Below are 18,947 nucleotides of genomic sequence, written 5' to 3' on the forward strand. Positions count from 1 at the left end.
TAAATGTTGTTCCCGCCTCTCCCACCCAGTACCAGATTCCCAGTACCGTTTTCCTAAAATCCTCTCTAAATCTCCTGCCCCTGACCTGAAAACTATTCCCCCTGGTTACTGACCCCTCTACCAAAGGGGGAAAGGTGCTTACCATCTACCTTATCTTTGTCCCTCATAATTCCCTCCGCGCCAGTGACAAACTCAGGCAACAATGTCCGCTCCCCCTCGCTAACACCTCCTTTCGTTCTGCAGCAGAAGATTATCTGGAAATAAATCTGATTCGAAACAATCGTCTATTTCTCAGACTAGATTTCCCCAGCAAAAATCTGACAAAATCGTTCCCATTTCACGAGCAAAAGCTTCGATAAAGCTCCAGCAGGGTTCTTGAAAATGAAATGAAAATGAAAATGGCTTCTTGTCACGAGTAGGTTTCAAATGAAGTTGCTGTGAAAAGGCCCCCTAGTCGCCACATTCCGGCGCCTGTTCGGGGAGGCTGGTGCGGGAGTGCCCCCTGGTGGCCAAGTGATTGGGATTTATTGAGACATTATTGAAATATCGATTTGCTGGTGATTGGATTGGATTTGTTTATTGTCACGTGTACCGAGGTACAGTGAAAAGTATTTTATTTTCTGCGAGCAGCTTAACAGATCATTAAATACATGAAAAGAAAAGGAAATAAAAGAAAATACATAATAGGGCAACAAGGTATACAATGTCCGGCATTGTATACATAATCACCGGCATTGGGTGAAGCATACAGGGGTGTAGTGTTAATGAGGTCAGTCCATAAGAGGGTCATTTAGGAGTCTGGTGACAGCGGGGAAGAAGCTTTTTGAGTCTGTTCGTGCGTGTTCTCAGACTTCTGAATCCTGCCCGATGGAAGAAGTTGGAAGAGTGAGTCAGCCGGGTGGGAGGGGTCTTTGATTATGCTGCCCGCTTTCCCCCGGCAGCGGGAGGTGTAGATGGAGTCAATAGATGGGAGACGGGCTCGTGTGATGGACTGGCCGGTATTCACGACTCTCTGAAGTTTCTTGCGGTCCTGGGCCGAGCAGTTGCCATACCAGGCTGTGATGCAGCCCGATAGGATGCTCTCTATAGTGCATCTGTAGAAGTTGGTAAGTGTAATGTGGACATGCCGAATTTCCTTAGTTCCCTGAGGAAATATAGGCGCTGTTGTGCTTTCTTGGTGGTAGCGTCGACGTGGGTGGACCAGGACAGATTTTCGGTGATGTGCACCCCTAGGAATTTGAAACTGCTAACCATCTCCACCTCGGCCCCGTTGATGCTGACAGGGGTGTGTACAGTGCTTTACTTCCTGAAATCAATGACCAGCTCTTTAGTTTTGCTGGCATTGAGGGAGAGATTGTTGTCGCTACACCACTCCGCTAGGTTCTCTATCTCCCTCCTGTATTCTGACTCGTCGTTATTCGAGATCCGGCCCACTAGTTGCAGAGTGAGGAGCCAAGTCCCAGGTTTTGGAGCTTTGATATGAGCTTGGCTGGGATTATGGTGTTGAAGGTGGAGCTGTAGTCAATAATACGAGTCTGATGTAGGAGTCCTTGTTTTCGAGATGCTCAAGGGATGAGTGTAGCCTCAGGGAAATGGCGTCTGATGTGGACCGGTTGCGACGGTATGCGGATTGCAGTGGATCAAGGCATTCTGGGAGTATGGAGGTGATGCGCTTCATGATCAGCCTCTGAAAGCACTTAATTACGACTGAAGTCAGGGCCACCGGACGGTAGTCATTGAGGCACGTTGCCTGGTTCTACTTTGGTACCGGTATGGTGGTGGTCTTCATGAAGCAGGTGGGGACCTCGGAGTGGAGTAGGGATAGGTTAAAGAGGTCCGTGAAACATCTGCCAGCTGGTCCGCGCAGGCTCTGAGTGCACGACCAGGGATCCCGTCCGGGCCCATCGCCTTCCGTGGGTTCACTTTTAGGAAGGCCGATCTGACTTCGGAAGCTGTGATGGTGGGTATGGGTGGGTTATGGGCTGCTGGGGCACTCAACAGTGTTTCCTGCCCGAACCAAGCAGAGAATGCGTTGAGTTCATCGGGGAGGGGGTGCGCTGCTGCCAGAGATACTGCTCGGCTTCGCTTTGTAGCCCGTTATGTTGTTTAGTCCTTGCCACAACCGCCGAGAGTCTGTGACTCTAGCTGTTTGATATTCTCTCTGGCATCTCGGATGGCTTTGCGGAGGTCGTACCTGGATTCAGCCGATTGAGAGCGGGAATGTGGGGCAGGTTCAGTGAAATGTTGGCAGAGTAATTCCGAGCTGTGGTACATACAGACAAGGAGCTGTAAGAAGGTGGCTCACAATCAGAGGAGTTTCCACAGTGTAGTGGTTACCGTGTTCGCCTCACACACGAAAGGTCCCCAGTTTGATCCTGGGTGGGAACGTTAAGTAAAAATGCTCCATTTCCCACTCACGTCATCCCTTCGATGCTCGACGACTGTTTTGCCAACAGTCATCGCCAATCCCGATTCCTGAAATGCGAAGTGTGAAATGAGACAGTAGCAAGAGTCCGCCATCCACAATGCTACCGAGCTGCCCATTATATCGCGCGATTCCCCGAAATCAGCGGCTCGGCGAACAATAGCCGCAAGAGGCGGAGAGAAAAAAGGGCATCAGTTACTAACTCCCTGGTGTTTGCCTTTTACGGGCAGCACAGTAGCATTGTGGGTAGCACAATCGCTTCACAGCTCCAGGGTCCCGGGATCGATTCCCGGCTCAGGTCACTGTCTGTGTGGAGTTTGTACGTCCACCCGTGTGTGCGTGGGTTTCCTCCGGGTGCTCCGGTTTCCTCCCACAGTCCAAAGATGTGCAGGTTAGGGTGGATTGGCCGTGCTAAATTGCCCCTTAGTGTCCAAAATTGCCCTTAGTGTTGGGTGGGGTTACTGGGTTATGGGGTTAGGGTGTTGACCTTGGGTAGGGTGCTCTTTCCAAGAGCCGGTGCAGACTCGATGGGCCGAATGGCCTCCTTCTGCACTGTAAATTCTATGTGAGACACGGCAGGATGACTAATCGCCCTCAGGATGGGTTGGTGAAGGGGTTAATGCCGCTCCTTGCTTGCAGCAGCTCGTTTCCTGCTTGCGAAACAGGGCATTGTGCAGCCGATGGAATGGTCTCAGGTTACACTTTGACTCTCTGCGTGTTGTTGCCGAAAGAGAGGGACCTGGTCTCGGGGCAGACGTCGCTGAGGGGCAGGTGCAGCGGCTCCTGGGGTGGCGTTCCCCTGTGAACCAGTTCGACAGGCCGGTGAGGGGGGATGAAGCCGACCCGTCCCTGAGGCCAGGCTCCCTCCTCAGACAGATCCCGCTGACAGGGCCGTCCCAGGCAAGTGTGTGGTTTATTCCGGATCTGATGAGTGGGACAGGAAACCCTGGAGCATTCAGTCGGTTTCACTTTCCACCAGCATTTCTTCTTTCTGATCACAGCCCAAAGTTTAGATGGAGTGGCCATGCTGAAATGGCCTCTGGGTGTCCAAAGACATGCAGGTGAGGTGGGGCTAGGGGTACAGGGTGGGGAAGAGGGGGTCTAGGTAGGGTGCTCCTTCAGAGTGTCGGTGCACACTCGACGGGCCGAATGGCCTCCTTCTGCACTGTAGGGATTCCACGGATGGATTCCCGGCGTCCGCAGGTTTTGCGTCTGTTGATATATCCCCTCCCGAGCCTGCGTTCCGCGCTCCGTCTGAGATCGCGGCATTCCGGCCCACGTTTGGGCCTCTTGCGACGCGTTAAGAGTCGGCCTCTGAGCCTGGAGTCACGTGTAGGCCGGATCGGGGTGAAGGCAGCAGATTCCCCCCCCCCCCCACCTTAAACTCTCCACCTATCTACCTGTCTCTCATCTGAGATACTTAAAAGGTACATCTTTAGCCAAACATCTGGCGATCCCAACCTGATGTCCCCACGAACGAAGCTCACTAATACAGCCGGCATTTATTGCCCATCCCTAATTGTCCCGGTCGGACTCCATTCACGCGGAATGCCGCCACCCCCCCTCAGGCGATAAGCCACCAGGCGACGAGCACGTGACCCCCCCTTCCAGGAATAACGCGCGATGGAATTAGACCAAAGTCCGCCTGCGTGCATCAATGGATGTGGGAAGAGAGTTGGAAAACTTCCCTTAAACGGAATGCCAAGTTCAGAGGGCGAGTGAGAGCCGCCCAGACACTGAGGGAAAGGCAATGTTCAAACACCGGCTCCCTCTGCCCCGCCGACAATACTCGGCGGTAAAATGGCGCGATACATCGCAGGTTTTCTGACTGAACGTGTTGTCCAGGGTCACCACGGAATTTGTCAGCCGTGTGATTCTGAGCCGGAAGCTCAACACCAGAAGAGAGGGGTTGGCACGGCTGTCTCACAGCGCCAGGGTCCCGGGTTCGAATCCGACCTCGGGCGACTGTCTGTGCGGAGCCTGCACGTTCTCCCCCCCCCCCCCGTGTCTGCGTGGGTTTCCTCCGGGGCTCCGGTTTCCTCCCACAGTCCAAAGATGTGCAGGTTAGGGCTGATTGGCCGTGCTAAATTTACCCCTTAGTGTCCAAAGGTGTGCCGGTGAGGTGGAGTTGTTGGGATGGCGTGCGGGACGTGTGTCTAGGTGGGGTGCCCTTTCAGAGGGTCGGTGCAGACCCGATGGGCCAAATGGCCTCCTTCTGCACTGTAAGGATATGAACAGTGTCGAGGGGCTGGATGGCTTCCTTCTCCTCCTATCAGTACCGCAATAGATGATACTAAGGCTGAATACACGGGGCCGCGTCACTGTGAACGGGGAGGCTTGCTAGCGAAAAGGATAAGCGAGCTGTGCGGGATGCTGTCACGTCTCGGTTTACACACGGGAGGCTGTACTACAGAGAGAGGAGGGCAGGCCCCGGCGTTAGAGGAAATGCACCAGGCAAGATGATTGTCACTTCCCTCTTCCCTATTTCACACTGGAAAACAAGCAATCACGAGAGGTACCATTTTGTCTTCCAGATTTAGAGGGTTGTCATCGTCGGTCTACGATGCCCTCCCCGGTAGAATAACTCTTTCGCTCGAATGAGTCAAGCTACACGAGGATTTGAGCAGCCTGTTTATTGGTCTCGGACCCATCTCCTTTGCATCGAAATAAGGTCAGATTGAAAGGACTTGGAATTAAATGGGGTGCATTTAATATTGAGGTTTGTATCTTTGTATCTCAAAGGTTATTATTGAATTGGAGAGTGGGATAGCGGGGGGGGAAGCCCATTCAGCCCATCGGGCTTTGGAATGGTGGTCTAATAGTTCCCACTCCGCCCCCCCCCCCCCCCCCACCGCCTGCTCTTTCCCCGTTGTCCTGAATATTTACCCCTTTTACAAGTATGTTTCCCTTTTGAAAGTTCCTGTTGAATCTGCTTCCGCCGCTCTTTCAGGCGGATCCTTCCAGAACGCGACAGCTCGCTGCGTGAAAAAAGCTTCTCCCCCCAGCCCCCCCGCCCCGATTCTCTTCAATCTGTGTCCCCCCCTCTGCTTCCCCACCCACCTCCCTGGGGAAACGGTTCTGTCCTTAGTTACTCGGTCGGAACACTCGGGCGAGGAGGAGGCGGCCACTCGGCCCCTCGAGCCCCCTCCCCCAGTCAATACGATCGTGGCCGATTTGATTGTAACCGACCGCCAGGGTCCCAGGTTCGATTCCCGGTTTGGGTCACTGCCTATGTGGAGTCTGCACGTTCTCCCCCGTGTCTGCGTGGGTTTGCTCCGGGTGCTCCGGTTTCCTCCCACAGCCCAAAGAAGTACAGGTTAGGGTGGGTTGGCCGTGATAATGGGGATAGTGTGCGGTTTGGGCTTGGGTAGGGTGCTCTTTCAGAGGGCTTGGTGTCGACTCGATGGGCTGAATGGCCTCCTACTGCTCTGTAGGCATTTGACGACAGATGATGTCGGGCGCCTCGATTAAATCGCCTCTTAACCTTCTCTGCTCCAAGCATAACAGCCTCTCCAGTCTGTCCACGTAACTGAAGCCCCTCATTAACAATATCATTTGGGGCAGCACGGTGGCGCAGTGGTTAGCACTGCTGCCTCACGGCGCCGAGGTCCCAGGTTCGATCCCGGCTCTGGGTCTCTGTCCGTGTGGAGTTTGCACATTCTCCTCACCTCTGCGTGGGTTTCACCCCCACAACCCAAAGATGTGCTGGGTAGATGGATTGGCCATGCTAAATTGCCCCTTAATTGGAAAAATAATTGGGTACTCTAAAAAAATATCATTTTACAAACTCTCCTCGTGTGGATACAGCAGGACATAGATAGGTTGGAGACCTGGGCAGAGAAATGGCAAATGGAGTTTAATCCCGTTAAATGGGAGGTAATGCACTTTGGTAGGTCTAGCATAGAGGCGAAATGGCAACATTCTGAGGAATATAGAAAGTCAGAGAGATCTGAGCGTGCGGGTCCACAGATCTTTGAAGGTGGCAACACAAGTGGACAAGGTAGTCAAGAAAGCAGGCGGAATGCTTGCCTTCATTGGACGGGGCATCGAGTATAAAAACTGGCAAGTCATACTACGGATTATAGAACCTTGGTAAGGCGCGCTTGGAATATTGCACAATTCTGGTCGCCACACTACCAGAAGGATGTGGAGGCTTTGGAGAGGTGCAGAGGAGGTTTACCAGGATGTTGCCTGGTTTGGAGAGTGTTAGCTATGCGGAGAGGCTGAATAGACTCGGACTGTTTTCGTTAGAAAGACGGAGGTTGAGGGGCGACCTGATAGAGGCCTACAAGATTATGAGGGGTATGGATAGAGTGGATGGGCAGGCACTCTTTCCCAGGGTAGAGGGGTCAGTCACCAGGGGGCATAGGTTTAAGGTCCGTGGGGCAAAGTTTAGAGGAGATGTGCGAGGCAGGTTTTTTTACACAGAAGGTGGTGAGTGCCTGGAATGCGTTGCCAGGGGAGGTTGTGGAAGCAGATATATTAACGGCGTTCAAAAGGCATCTTGACAAACAGATGGATAGGATGGGTATAGAGGGATACGGCACACGAAGTGCTGAGGGTTTTGGCAAAGGTTGGTATCATGTCCGGTACAGGCTTGGAGGGCCGAAGGGCCTGTCATGTGTGCTGTATTGTTCTTTGTTCGTTGTTCTTTCTTTGTTCTTTGTTCTTGTTCCTTGTTCTGTTGTCTGTGTTCTGTGTTCTTTGTTATTTGTTCTTTGTTCTTTGTTCCTTGTTCTATGTTCGTGTTCTTTCTTCTGTGTTCTTTGTTCTTTGTTCCTGTTCTGTGTTCTTTGTTCTGTGTTCTATCTTTTGTTCTTTGTTTTTTGTTCTTTGTTATTTATTCTTTGTTCTGTGTTCTTGTGTTCTTTGTTCCGTGTTCTTTCTTACTAGTGCTTTGTTCTTCATGCTTTGTTCTTAGTGCTTTGTTCTTTGTTCTTTGTTATTTATTCTTTGTTCTGTGTTCTTTGTTATTTGTTCTTTGTTCTGTGTTCTTTCTTCTTAGTGCTTTGTTCTTTATTCTTTATTCTTTATTCTTTATTCTTTGTTCTTTGTTCCATGTTCTTTCTTCTTTGTGCTTGTTCTTTATTCTTTGTTCTTGTTCTGTGTCTTTCTTCTTAGTGCTTTGTTCTTTGTTCTTTGTTCTTTGTTCTTTGTTCTTTGTTCTTGATTCTTTGTACTTTGTTCTTTGTTCTTTGTTCCTTGTTCTATGTTCTGTGTTCTTTCTTCGTGTTCTTGTTCTGTGTTCCCTGTTCTGTGTTTTGTTCTGTGTTTCTATCTTTGTGTTCTTTGTTTTTTTGTTCTTTGTTATTTATTCTTTGTTCTGTGTTCTTTGTTCCGTGTTCTTTCTTACTAGTGCTTTGTTCTTTGTTCTTTGTTTTAGTGCTTTATTCTTAGTGCTTTGTTCTTTGTTCTTTGTCATTTATTCTTTGTTCTGTGTTCTTTGTTATTTGTTCTTTGTTCTTTGTTCCGTGTTCTTTTTCTTAGTGCTTTGTTCTTTGTTCTTTATTCTTTATTCTTTATTGTTTATCTTTGTTCTTGTTCTTTGTTCCGTGTTCTTTCTTCTGTGCTTTGTTCTTTATTCTTTATTCTGTTTATTCTTTGTGCTTTGTTCTTTGTTCTTTGTTCTTGGTTCTGTGTGCTTTGTTCTTTGTTTTTGTTCTTGATTCTTTGTGCTTTGTTCTTTGTTCTTTGTTCCTTGTTCTATGTTATGTGTTCTTTCTTCTTTGTTCTTTGTTCTTGTTCCCTGTTCTGTGTTCTTTGTTCTGTGTTCTATCTTTTGTCTTTGTTTTTTGTTCTTTGTTATTTATTCTTTGTTCTGTGTTCTTTGTTCTTTGTTCCGTGTTCTTTCTTACTAGTGCTTTGTTCTTTGTTCTTAGTGCTTTGTTCTTTGTTCTTTGTCATTTATTCTTTGTTCTGTGTTCTTTGTTATTTGTTCTTTGTTCCGTGTTCTTTCTTCTTAGTGCTTTGTTCTTTGTTCTTTATTCTTTATTGTTTATTCTTTGTTCTTTGTTTTGTTCCATGTTCTTTCTTCTTTGTGCTTTGTTCTTTATTCTTTATTCTTTATTCTTTGTTCTTTGTTCTGTGTTCTTTCTTCTTAGTGCTTTGTTCTTTGTTCTTTGTTCTTGATTCTGTGTGCTTTGCTCTTTGTTCTTTGTTCTTTGTTCTTTCTTCTTGATTCTTTGTTCTTTGTTCTTTGGTCTTTCAAATGGCACAATGATTCATCGTGTCTGCTCTTTGATGTCTAGACTATGGAGATGCAGCCGGAGAGTGAATCGCTGGCCTCCGAGTCTGCCATTCACCATCAGCAGTTGGATGGCGCTGAGCTTCAGGCCTTGATGCCTTTCCTCAACTTCGACATGGCTAAGTTTGTGGAGGAGGTGGAGCGAGGCAACAAGGCCATTTCCCGGCAGAGGAAGAGGGGCTTCAACCACGCCATGCGGAGCGAGCTGAAGAGGCTGAAGTCGTTCGAGACCCTCGAGCCTTTCGCGAGCTGGAGCCCCGAGGAGATGGCGAGCGAGGGCTTCTACTTCACGGGCTGAAGGCCAGCGTGCAGTGCTTCTGCTGCGGGGGGGTCTTCCACAGCATGGGCGTCACCAAAACCCCCCGATCAGAGCACCAACGGTTCGAGCCTGATTGCGGCTTCGTGAAAAGGTTGGAGGTTGGCAACATACCCAAGTACGCCGTGCGGCTCCAGCCTCCCGAGAATATTCCGGCGAACCGACGACAGCAGCTGAGAGACGAACAGCCCAGACTGGAGACCTTTAAAGATTGGCCTTCCTACGTAAAGATGGAGCCCGATCTGTTGGCAGGAGCAGGATTCTTCTACACAGGTAATGATCCGCGAGCAACCTTCGGCGATCAGTAATTTCAGTCAGAACCCTTGGGGTTTGGGGGCAAAGGGCCAATCCCGATGTTAATTCTCGTGCGTGGGCGTCGCTGGCGATGCCGACATTTATCGCCATCACTAATTGCACCTGGAGAAGGTGGTGGAGAGCCGCCATCTTGGATCCATTGGCAGACCCCTTGGGTGCGGGTGGGGGGGGGGGCTTTTCAAACAATCCGATTGGCTCCATTATTGGTGTGAACATTCTAATTCCAAACGCAGCGGGATTCAAACTTAAATCTTTCACGTATTAGTCCGCTTTTGTAAGCCCGTTGCTTGGGAGGAGCAGGTGTTCCTCCGCCGACTGCTTCCAGAACCCTCCACCGATTGGAGAACGCTTGAAACGGTGGAGACACACTGATTGAGATTGTTACGATGAGTCAACGACGCCATTACCATGTGACTATCGGCGCAGAATGAACGTGATGAAACTTTGTCCGTTCCGCTCCAGGTTTGCTCTTTGACCCCCAGCGTTTCCTTGGAGAGTACTGTCCCGCGTCAATCCCTCTTTGCCGCTCCAACACATCCGGACCTCTCCTTGTTTCCAATTCATTCATGTATAAAATTACGCAGCAGCGAAAACAGGCCAGTGGGCCCAAACTATCAGTACCGGCTGCACTTGCCTCTCCTTCCCCATCTCGCCCCGTCAACCAATCCTTCGATTCCTCTTCCTCCCCCATGTGTTTACCCCCACAAATCATCACACTCGGGAGATCTCCTTTTGATCTGGAAGTTTGTAGAAGTGATTGGGTCGCGCTCCAAAGGGTCATCGATTGAGTCCCTAACGACGCGGGAGTGGAGTTAAGGGTAACAATCTCAAACCAGATATGTCGAGAGTGAGTGGAGTGTTGGTCGGACGGCAGTCCAGGCGCTTCACCTCCAGCTTGCTCATCCAACAGGCATCAAGGATAAAGTCCAGTGCTTTTCCTGCAATGGGAGCTTAGGAAACTGGGAAGACGTTGACGATCCATGGAAGGAACATTCCAAATGGTTTCCCGGGTAAGTCGATTTTTTCTTCCCTCGGACCTCCATTTTGTATCGGCCGATGGAAAGTTCCAGAATGCTTCACTTCACCGGGAGAAACAGCATCCCATCGAACGGCGTACGTCGGCTAGTCTCCCTGGAGACGGTGTGTATTCCCTCATACAAGCCGGTCCACTGAATGTCGGGGCAACAGCTCGGATTTTTCCTTGGACACAGGGGTAGGTGTGGGCGTGTGTTCTCTGAGCCCGGCGGGGTGTGTGTCAATGCTCCTGACCGTGGGACTGGTATTGCTGCGGCTCTGTGGTCGTGCTCGGCCTGTGAAGAATGTGTGTTCATGTCTCACTGTTGAGTGTCACCATCTGTCTGATGCTCCTGTGTCACTGTGTTGCCCCCTCTTCCCAGGTGTACGTACCTTCAGAGTGTGAAATCAGCAGCGGAAATAGACCTGTACGCTCGCAGCTATGTTGGATTTCACGGGAACGCGGTAAGTATGTTTTTAGAAAAACAACGGAGGCCATTCTGCCCATTGGGGATGCGATGGATGGTTTGAAACAATTTGTTCCAGGTCTCAGACATGAGACCTCTCCCACCTAGATGGTTAAGGGCAGCAGAGACATTGAAACAGCAGCATCCGCCTTTACCCCCGCCCCTTAATAACCTGGGAAAACTGAAATCTTTCAATCTCAGATCAAAGATTAGCAATTCATCCAGCTTGGGTTGCCTTGGAAGTGATCCTTCATTTCCTTTGTGCCTTGGAAGTGATCCTTCATTTCCTTTGTGCCTTGGAAGTGATTCCTCATTGCACTCCGGAAGGTTCCGGCTCTCCTTTTCAGGCCTCCGACAGCACACAGGTCCCACACCCTGGGCGGGATTCTCTGATCCTGAGGCTAAGTGTCGGCGCCGTAGAAAACGCCGTCGCGTTTCTCAACGGCGTCAACAAGGCCTCAGGATCGGCAATTCTGGCCCCGACAGGGGGCCAGCACGGCACTGGGGTGGTTCACGCCCATTCCGGACCGAGAATCAGCGGGCCGGCCACGTAGAGCGGCCCCTCGATCGACGCCGCGCCAACCACGCCGGCGCCAATGGCGCCGATTCTCCAACCCTGTACCTGGAAAGGTGGATGCGCATCCACGTCAGGAGAACCCTCAGTAAAGATCCCAGCGAGATGTCGGTCGGGTTGCCTGAGGGTTCACAGACATAGCGAAATACAGAAAGCGATTGAGCAATGTTGGATTGGGAAATATTTCAGACAATGTCTTTGTGAAAATATGCACGTTCTGTCTCCGCAGGCCGCCCATTTTGAAACCACGTCTGCTGAGGGTTTCTGCAGCGAGGGATCTGAGTCCTGTAGGTTTATTTGTATTTTTCTTCCAACCTTTTTGGGGAGGGCGGAAGCGGTTTCCAGATTCGGGAAACTGGAACTGTTTTCCTGGGGGAAGCGGAGGCCGAGAGGAGATTGGGTCGAGGTGTACGAAGTCATGAGGGGTCCTGGACGGAGTCGAGGGAGAGATTCTGTTCCCATTGGGGGGGGGGGGGGGGGGGGGGGGGAGTTCGAGAAGCAGAAGGAACGGTGAGCAGCTGAGGAAAACCCAGCGCGGGGCAGGAGCCACCCCGGACAGGATGGGCCGAATGGCCTCCTTCCATGCTGGACCCAGCCCACCGCACGATAAAAGCTGGCGTGGCCTTGACGTGAGTGCAGCCCATCTTCACCCGGCCTCCTCCTGCGCCGGTAACAACAACGTCCCCTGGCCGGCTCCCCTGCGTTTCCACGGGGGCTGGCAATCCGGAAGTTTCCGTGCCCTCACGAGGCGGCTCTCTCTCTTTGCCCCGTTTCCCAGGGTCGGATCGGGAAGTCGGTGGGAACGTATTCGCGGACGAGAAAACCCGGCTGGAGTCGTTCCGCACCTGGCCACCAGGGGTCAGCGCAAGCCCGGCCGCCTTTGCCGAAGCCGGATTCTTCTATCGAGGTGAGTCCTGCTCTTGCCGGCGCCGTCGAAGATCCGAACGCTCCCTCCCCCGGTGAGTTTCCCCAGTCAGCTCCCCCCCCCCCACCCTCCCATTTCCGAATCCCAACCGTTAGTTTCGGCGCCTCCTTGATTCTATCGAGAGCCAAAAAACCGAATCGACGAAGTCCATTCCCCAATCGAGGTGATGTTTGCAGAAGGGGTGGGGGTTGTTGGAGGGGCGGGTGGGCGCCCAGTCTCAGGATGTGGCCGATCTACGAATGGCGGACAGGTTCGATGGGCCGAATGGACCCTGGCTCCTGGCTCGGCCTTCAACCCCAAAGAGATACCGGCGGGAGTGCGGGGGGGGGGGGTCAGCCAGCTTTCCAGGCCATGCAGTGGGGCCTCCCCGAGACTTGCACAGATACTAGAAGATAGGAGCAGGAGGAGGCCATTTGGCCCTTCGAGCCTGCTCCGCCATTCATCACCATCATGGCTGATCATCCAACTCAATAGCCTAACCCTGCTTTCTCCCCATAACCTTTGACCCCATTCTCCCCAAGTGCTATATCTAACCGCCTCTTGAATATATTCAATGTTTTAGCATCACTACTTCCTGTGGTAACGAATTCCACAGTCTCGCCACTCTTTGTGTGAAGAAATGTCTCCTTATCTCTGGTTTACCCAGAATCCTCAGACTGTGACCCCTGGTCTGGACACACCCCCATTGGGAACATCGTCCCAGTATCTACCCTGTCCAGTCCCGTTAGAATTTTATAAGTCTCTATGGGATTCCCCCCCTCATTCTCTGAACTCCAGTGGAACAATCCCAACCTAGTCAATCTCTCCTCATATGACAGTCCCGCCATCCCAGGAATCAGTCTGGTAAACCTTCGCTGCACTCCCTCAAGAGCAAGAACATCCTTCCTCAGAGAAGGAGACCAAAACTGTGCCCAATACTCCAGTGTGACCTCACCAAGGCCCTGTATAATTGCGGCAACACTTCTCTGCTTCTGTACTCGAATCCTCTCGCAAAGAAGGCCAACATACCATTAGCCTTCTTTACCGCCTGCTGCAGCTGCACGCTTACCCTCAGTGACTGGTGCACAAGGACACCCAGGTCTCACTGCACACTCCCCTCTCCTAATTTACAACTGTTCAGATAATCTGCCTTCCTGTTTCTGCTTCCAAAGTGAACAGCCTCACACTTACCCGTGACATGGGTCATCGCCTCAGACCTCTTTCCTTTTGCGTTTCAGGTCTGGGAGACCACATTCAGTGCTTCTGCTGCGGCGTTCAATTGTGCCGTTGGGAGGAAGGAGACAATGCGTGGACGGAGCACGAGAGGCATTCCCCGAGTAAGGATCCCTATAAAGCTGTATCGACCGGGTTGGGGGGGGGGGGGGGGGGGGGGGGGGGGGGGGGTGGGGGGGGGGGGGGGGGGGGTGGGGGGGGGGGGGGGGGGAGAGGACTGTGTCTGCACATGTGCAGAGGCTGCGTCAATCACCAAAACTTACCGACGCTTTTCAATGGAGCCTTCTAACTCATTTTACCGTTTGCGACAGCACAGAGAGCCTCAATGAAAAGGGATTATGACTGAGTAAATTAAATCACAGCCGGTCAGGATTAACCGCATCCCCAATTATCTGTTTGTTCGCTTGTTGTTAAAATTCCAATCACAGGGCAATACGGTGGGCACAGTGGTTAGCATTGCTGCCTATGGCGCTGAGGACCGCGGTTCGAATCCCGGCCCTGGGTCACTGTCCGTGTGGAGCTTGCACATTCTCCCTTGTCTGCGTGGGTCCGCCCCCACAACCCAAAGATGCGCGGGTAGGAGGATTGGCCGCGCTAATTGCCCCTCAATTGGGAAAAAAAAACAATGGACACTTTAAATAATGAATAAATAATATTCCAAGATTCTGCTTCCTCCTCCTTTGAGGAAGAGAGTTCTAGAAACTCTTCCCCCTCTGAGAGAAAATATTTCTCCTCATCTCCGTCTTAAAGGGGCCACCCCCTTATTTTTAAACAGTGACCCCCCCCCCCCCCCGCCTCCCCCTCCCCCCCTCCCCTCCCCCCCCCCCCCGGTTCTAGATTCTTCCACAAGAGGAAACATCCTCTCCACATCTCCTCCCCCCCCCCCCCCCCCCCCCACCCCCGCCCCTGTCACACCCCCTCAGGATCTTAAAGGTTTCGATCGAGTTGCCTCTCACTCTTCAAATCCAGCGACACAAACCCAACCTCGCCACCTTCCCTCATCAGACAACCCGCCCGTTCCTTCCAACAACAGGACTCCAGCACGTCGGCCACACATTTGAGGTATTCTGATTGGACGAAATTACAGAGTGCCTTTGAGAACGACTTCGAAGACACGGACCGACTTCCTTTTGTGTTATTTTTGACGCTTAACGCTTTCCACAAACGGATGCCTGCGGAATTCTCTGTCCGCGGGATCCTGCCCTGTGTTTTGCAGGGGCTGGATCGGTTAGGCTCACTTGAATGTGCCTGCTCTGGAGTCCCCTCGCCGCGTGATCCAGTGGCCTCACCTTGGCGACCCCGAGTGTGGGTGTTGTTGAGAGCTGGTTGCCGCAAATGTGGACTGTGGTACCAGCACTTGGGGGATCTACCAGGAAATTGGGGGGCTCCTGGGTAGTTGGGCTCTGGGTGGGCGGTACTCTGATGCCACCTGAAGCCTAGAGAAGAAGCAGATTCCCATTTAATAGTGGGATAGTTCTCTGCGGCGATAAGATCCTGCAGGGGTTATCACAGAATTTACACTGCAGAAGGAGGCCATTCAGCCCATCGAGTCTGCACCGCTCTTGGAAAGAGCACCCTACCCGAGGTCGACACCTCCCCCTATCCCCATAACCCAGTAACCCCACCCAACACTCAGGGCAATTTTGGACAGACGGGGCAATTTATCACGGCCAATCCACCCTAACCTGCACATCTTTGGACTGTGGGAGGCAACCGGAGCACCGGAGCAACCCACGCACACACGGGGAGGGCGTGCAGACTCCGCACAGACAGTGACCCAAGCCGGGAATCGAACCTGGGACCCTGGAGCTGTGAAGCGATTATGCTACCCACAATGCTACCGTGCTGGTTGGACTGGGTGGAGGCTAAGAGGGTGCTTTGATGCGTGTGGTGGGGGTGCTGCGACCAAGCTTCTTCACTCGCTGCGAAGTTTAGTGTTCGAATGGGAAATGTAAAAAATATCAATGGGAAAAATTATCGGCAATATTATTGAGAGCTCCGCTGCCTGACAAACGGGTGAGGCAGGAGTTGGGGTTTGTCGATGGCCCTGCCCCGGCTCACAGCCACCACCAGCCGTGTTCCAGGCCGATCTCAGAATCGTTCGTTTTCCGTAACAGAATCAAATTCCGACACGTTCTTATTTTGCTTGGCAGGTGCCCCTACCTCCTCAGGAGGCAGCAGGCCGGAGGTGGAGATGCCGCACGGGAGCAGTTTGAGGAATTGTCCGTCACACCGCCGGTAACGTTGGCTCGGGCCTTGTCCCGACAGGGCCCGCTTCTTACAGGGGACGGGTGACAACAGACGCAATAGGGGCCGGAGATTCACTCTGAGTTTGGGTTCGGCCGACCGCAGCCTGTTCCCAAGCAGGCAACGCAGCAGCCAATGCGCACACAGCAAGATCCCACAAGGACCAGCAAGGGGAACCACCGGGTAGCCAGCGGTTGGTCGGGGCGAGACACCAGGCCGAACCCCCCCCCCCCCTCTGCTTATTCCGATCGCGCCCACGGGGTCCTGGCGCCCCCTCACGAGGGGAGCGTCAGTTGAGCCCCTCGGTGAGGGGGCGACAGCTCAGCCGGTGTCAGCCCCATGACGTGCAACGGCCTCAGGAACTTCCTGTCCTTAAGTCCGAAAGCTGTGTGGACAGAAACCCCTTTCCCAGGGCGCCATATGGAGGCCTTCACCTCATTGTCCCTCAGTGCGATCGCGTTGGGAATGACCGCACTCTGAGGGTTGAGAATCTTCTTGTTTCACAGGTTGAGGAACGCGGGGAGATCGAAGCATCTGCTGGCGGAGGTAGGTTTATCCACCCAGAAGTTATCGGCGCTATAGAAATGCGAATCTTTTCACGTGAATCCCTTGGAGCGCAGTGTTTCTTCTCAGACATGTTCTATTTATTTTCAGAGACGCCACCCGGCGAAGATAGTTGGACTCGAACAGCAGAAGGAATGAGGGGGCGCTTAAGAAATTTCTACAGCTCCTCCGCGTTCTGCAGGACCTCCTTCAACGAGTGCGTTTCCATCGATCTCCGCGCGACCTACGCGGAGCTCCAGCTGCGTTGAAGGACATCAAGGACAAAGCACTGCGGCGGGTCACGCTGCCCGAACTGTGTCGCGATCTCGACCGCGAGCGTCCTGGAGGGCGAGGTGGGCAGCGGCCAAGTCCGCCCTCCTGAGGAAATTGGCCAACCTCTGGGCGTCGGGCACTGCCCCCTTCTGGCCAGGTTCAGGCTGGTCCTGTATCTGTCGCTGCGCTCCCTCAGGCCAGGCACGGGAATGGCCGAAGCGGTCAGGGGCCAACTGCTGGGGGACGACTTCGCGTTGAGCGACTGGTCCCTGAAAGAAATCGTCTGCAGCTTGAGGAACCGGGTCCTGATCTTGTTGGATGAATACGGCGAAGCTGACTCCTGGACCCCCCAATTTATTGAGGAGGAGTTGATCCGCAAGAACCATTTGACCGATGCAGCAATTATCCTTGGGCTGCAGACCAATCGGACCGCGAGTATCAGACAGTATGCCAACACTGTCATCTCCATCGCAGAGTTCCCTCTCTACAGTTCCATCCACATATTGAAGACGCTCTTCTCACACGCGCCTCGCCTCCGGAAGTTAATTAACAACCTCGGCTGTCTGGCACTTTGAGAGGCATCTTGAAGACCCCGCTCTTCACTCTCGCCGTTTGCCAACTGGGTGGGTACAATACCCCAGGAGGACTCGTTGGACTGCCTCGTCATATTCAAAGCCTTCTTGGCCTGCAGCCTGTGGAAGGACGGGCAAGGGGACCGGGCCCAGTCCGCCGTGGCCTCCTGCGGCCAACTGGCATTGACGGGGATCTTTGAGTCGCGCTTTGAGTTTGCGGATGGAGACCTCGCCCGGGCTGGGGTGGATGCGGAGGACGCCCTCCGCCTCGGCTTGCTCAGCAAGTTCACTGCGCAGCGCCTGAAACCCGTCTACAGGTTCTTCCACGTCTCCTTCCAGGAATACCTGGCAGGGAGGCGGCTGTGAGCTGATGGAGTCAGAGGGGCAGCCGTGCCCCAGGAGGGGCTGGGTTACCTGCGCTGTGTGGACACTTCCTCCAGGCGTTCACGCGCGCTATTACTACTTTTTGATCTACGCGGCGGGTTCATCGACCAGGCGGCGTCACACATTATTTCCCACTTGCTCGATATGACCCAGAAGCCATCATCGTTCGACAGCAAGGCCAACCCAACCTGTATCTAGAGCAGCACCCGACTTAGAGTTGACCCGAGATCTGTTCACCAGATCTCCAGCATTGTAGATCCCAGGAAATGGTGTCCATGGTCACTGACCAAGTGCTGGAGTTCGCCTTGCGGAGCATGGGCAACAGCCAGACCAGAGCCGCCATGGCGCCCGTGATCCTGAATTTTCTGACAGGGAAACGCTTGCAACTTCAAGCCTCCAGTATCCGTCAGGGAAGAATGTTTGAATTTGTGAAGATCTATCCCGAGACTTTGTCCGTCCTGAGTCACGTGCAGATCACAATATCTGGGAAGATGAGAATCGGCATGACTAGTTATTCCAAAATGGCGGAATGTATGAGTAGCTTTGGGCTCCCAAAGTGGAGGAGGATTACTTGAGTGCCTTCCAATCGTTGAGAGAACAGATGGACAAACTGAGGCCCAGGAGAAAGAGATTGACAGCTTCTCCTCGATGATGGGTCGATCTATCCCAGACTCCTTTGCCATACCTTTTGTTGCTCTCCCGGATTGTTGTATGGCCCCAAAGCTCAAACTCAATATACACGGCATTGGTTCCTTGCAAGAAGGTGACTCGAAGCATTTACTAACACTGTGTTCCATTTCCAACTGCATTGAACTCACCGTCTGGGATAGCCATGGGGCCCTCAAAGAGATGGAACCAGCTGTCGAGCTCTACAGGGACCGATTCAAGGCAGTGACCCTGCAAAGGACCGAGTTAAGCCAAGAGGAACAGGATTTGGTCATCTCAATGAGTGCGTTGGAGTCTCTGGAGCTGATAATTGCTGGGGACCACTTTCCAGGTATCAACAACTTGCCTTTGGGTAGCACCTTCAGCTCAGTACAAACATCTCTGAGGCACTTCGGGTGTCATCACAAGGAATTTCACACTTAGCCCCCTGAGGGGTTGTTAGGGACAGTGACCAGGAACTTGGTCAGAGAGAGAAGTTGTTCCAAAAAGCATCTTAGAGGAGGGGAGATGGAGAGAGAGGGAGATGGAGAGATGGAGAGAGAGGGAGATGGAGAGAGATGGAGATGGAGAGAGATGGAGAGAGATGGAGAGAGATGGAGAGAGATGGAAAGAGATGGAGAGAGATGGGGAGAGATGGAGGGAGATGGAGAGAGATGGAAAAAGATGGAGAGAGATGGGAGAGATGGAGGGAGATGGAGAGAGATGGGAGAGATGGAGAGAGATGGAGGGAGATGGAGAGAGATGAAAAGATGGAGAGATGGAGGTTGGAG

General features: G+C 52.5%; 1 protein-coding gene across 1 annotated transcript in view; it reads left to right on the forward strand.

The window, feature by feature from the left end:
* The first annotated feature begins 5,010 nt into the window (after positions 1-5,010).
* The window catches only part of LOC119958320 (baculoviral IAP repeat-containing protein 1-like), a 29,916-nt gene continuing 15,979 nt past the window's right edge, over positions 5,011-18,947 (forward strand). Inside the window, 19 exon segments of the mRNA XM_038786759.1 lie at positions 5,011-5,096; positions 8,674-8,962; positions 8,965-9,258; positions 10,211-10,310; positions 10,698-10,779; positions 11,585-11,642; positions 12,134-12,262; positions 13,498-13,596; positions 15,646-15,730; positions 16,246-16,285; positions 16,373-16,440; positions 16,554-16,647; positions 16,649-16,691; positions 16,694-17,101; positions 17,104-17,174; positions 17,176-17,489; positions 17,768-17,939; positions 18,053-18,107; positions 18,110-18,508. Of these exon segments, the coding sequence (XP_038642687.1) occupies positions 8,677-8,962; positions 8,965-9,258; positions 10,211-10,310; positions 10,698-10,779; positions 11,585-11,642; positions 12,134-12,262; positions 13,498-13,596; positions 15,646-15,730; positions 16,246-16,285; positions 16,373-16,440; positions 16,554-16,647; positions 16,649-16,691; positions 16,694-17,101; positions 17,104-17,174; positions 17,176-17,489; positions 17,768-17,939; positions 18,053-18,107; positions 18,110-18,508 (2,797 nt within the window). The 5' untranslated portion in view covers positions 5,011-5,096; positions 8,674-8,676.

Source organism: Scyliorhinus canicula, chromosome 29 (genome assembly GCF_902713615.1).
Source record: "Scyliorhinus canicula chromosome 29, sScyCan1.1, whole genome shotgun sequence".
NCBI lineage: Eukaryota > Metazoa > Chordata > Chondrichthyes > Carcharhiniformes > Scyliorhinidae > Scyliorhinus > Scyliorhinus canicula.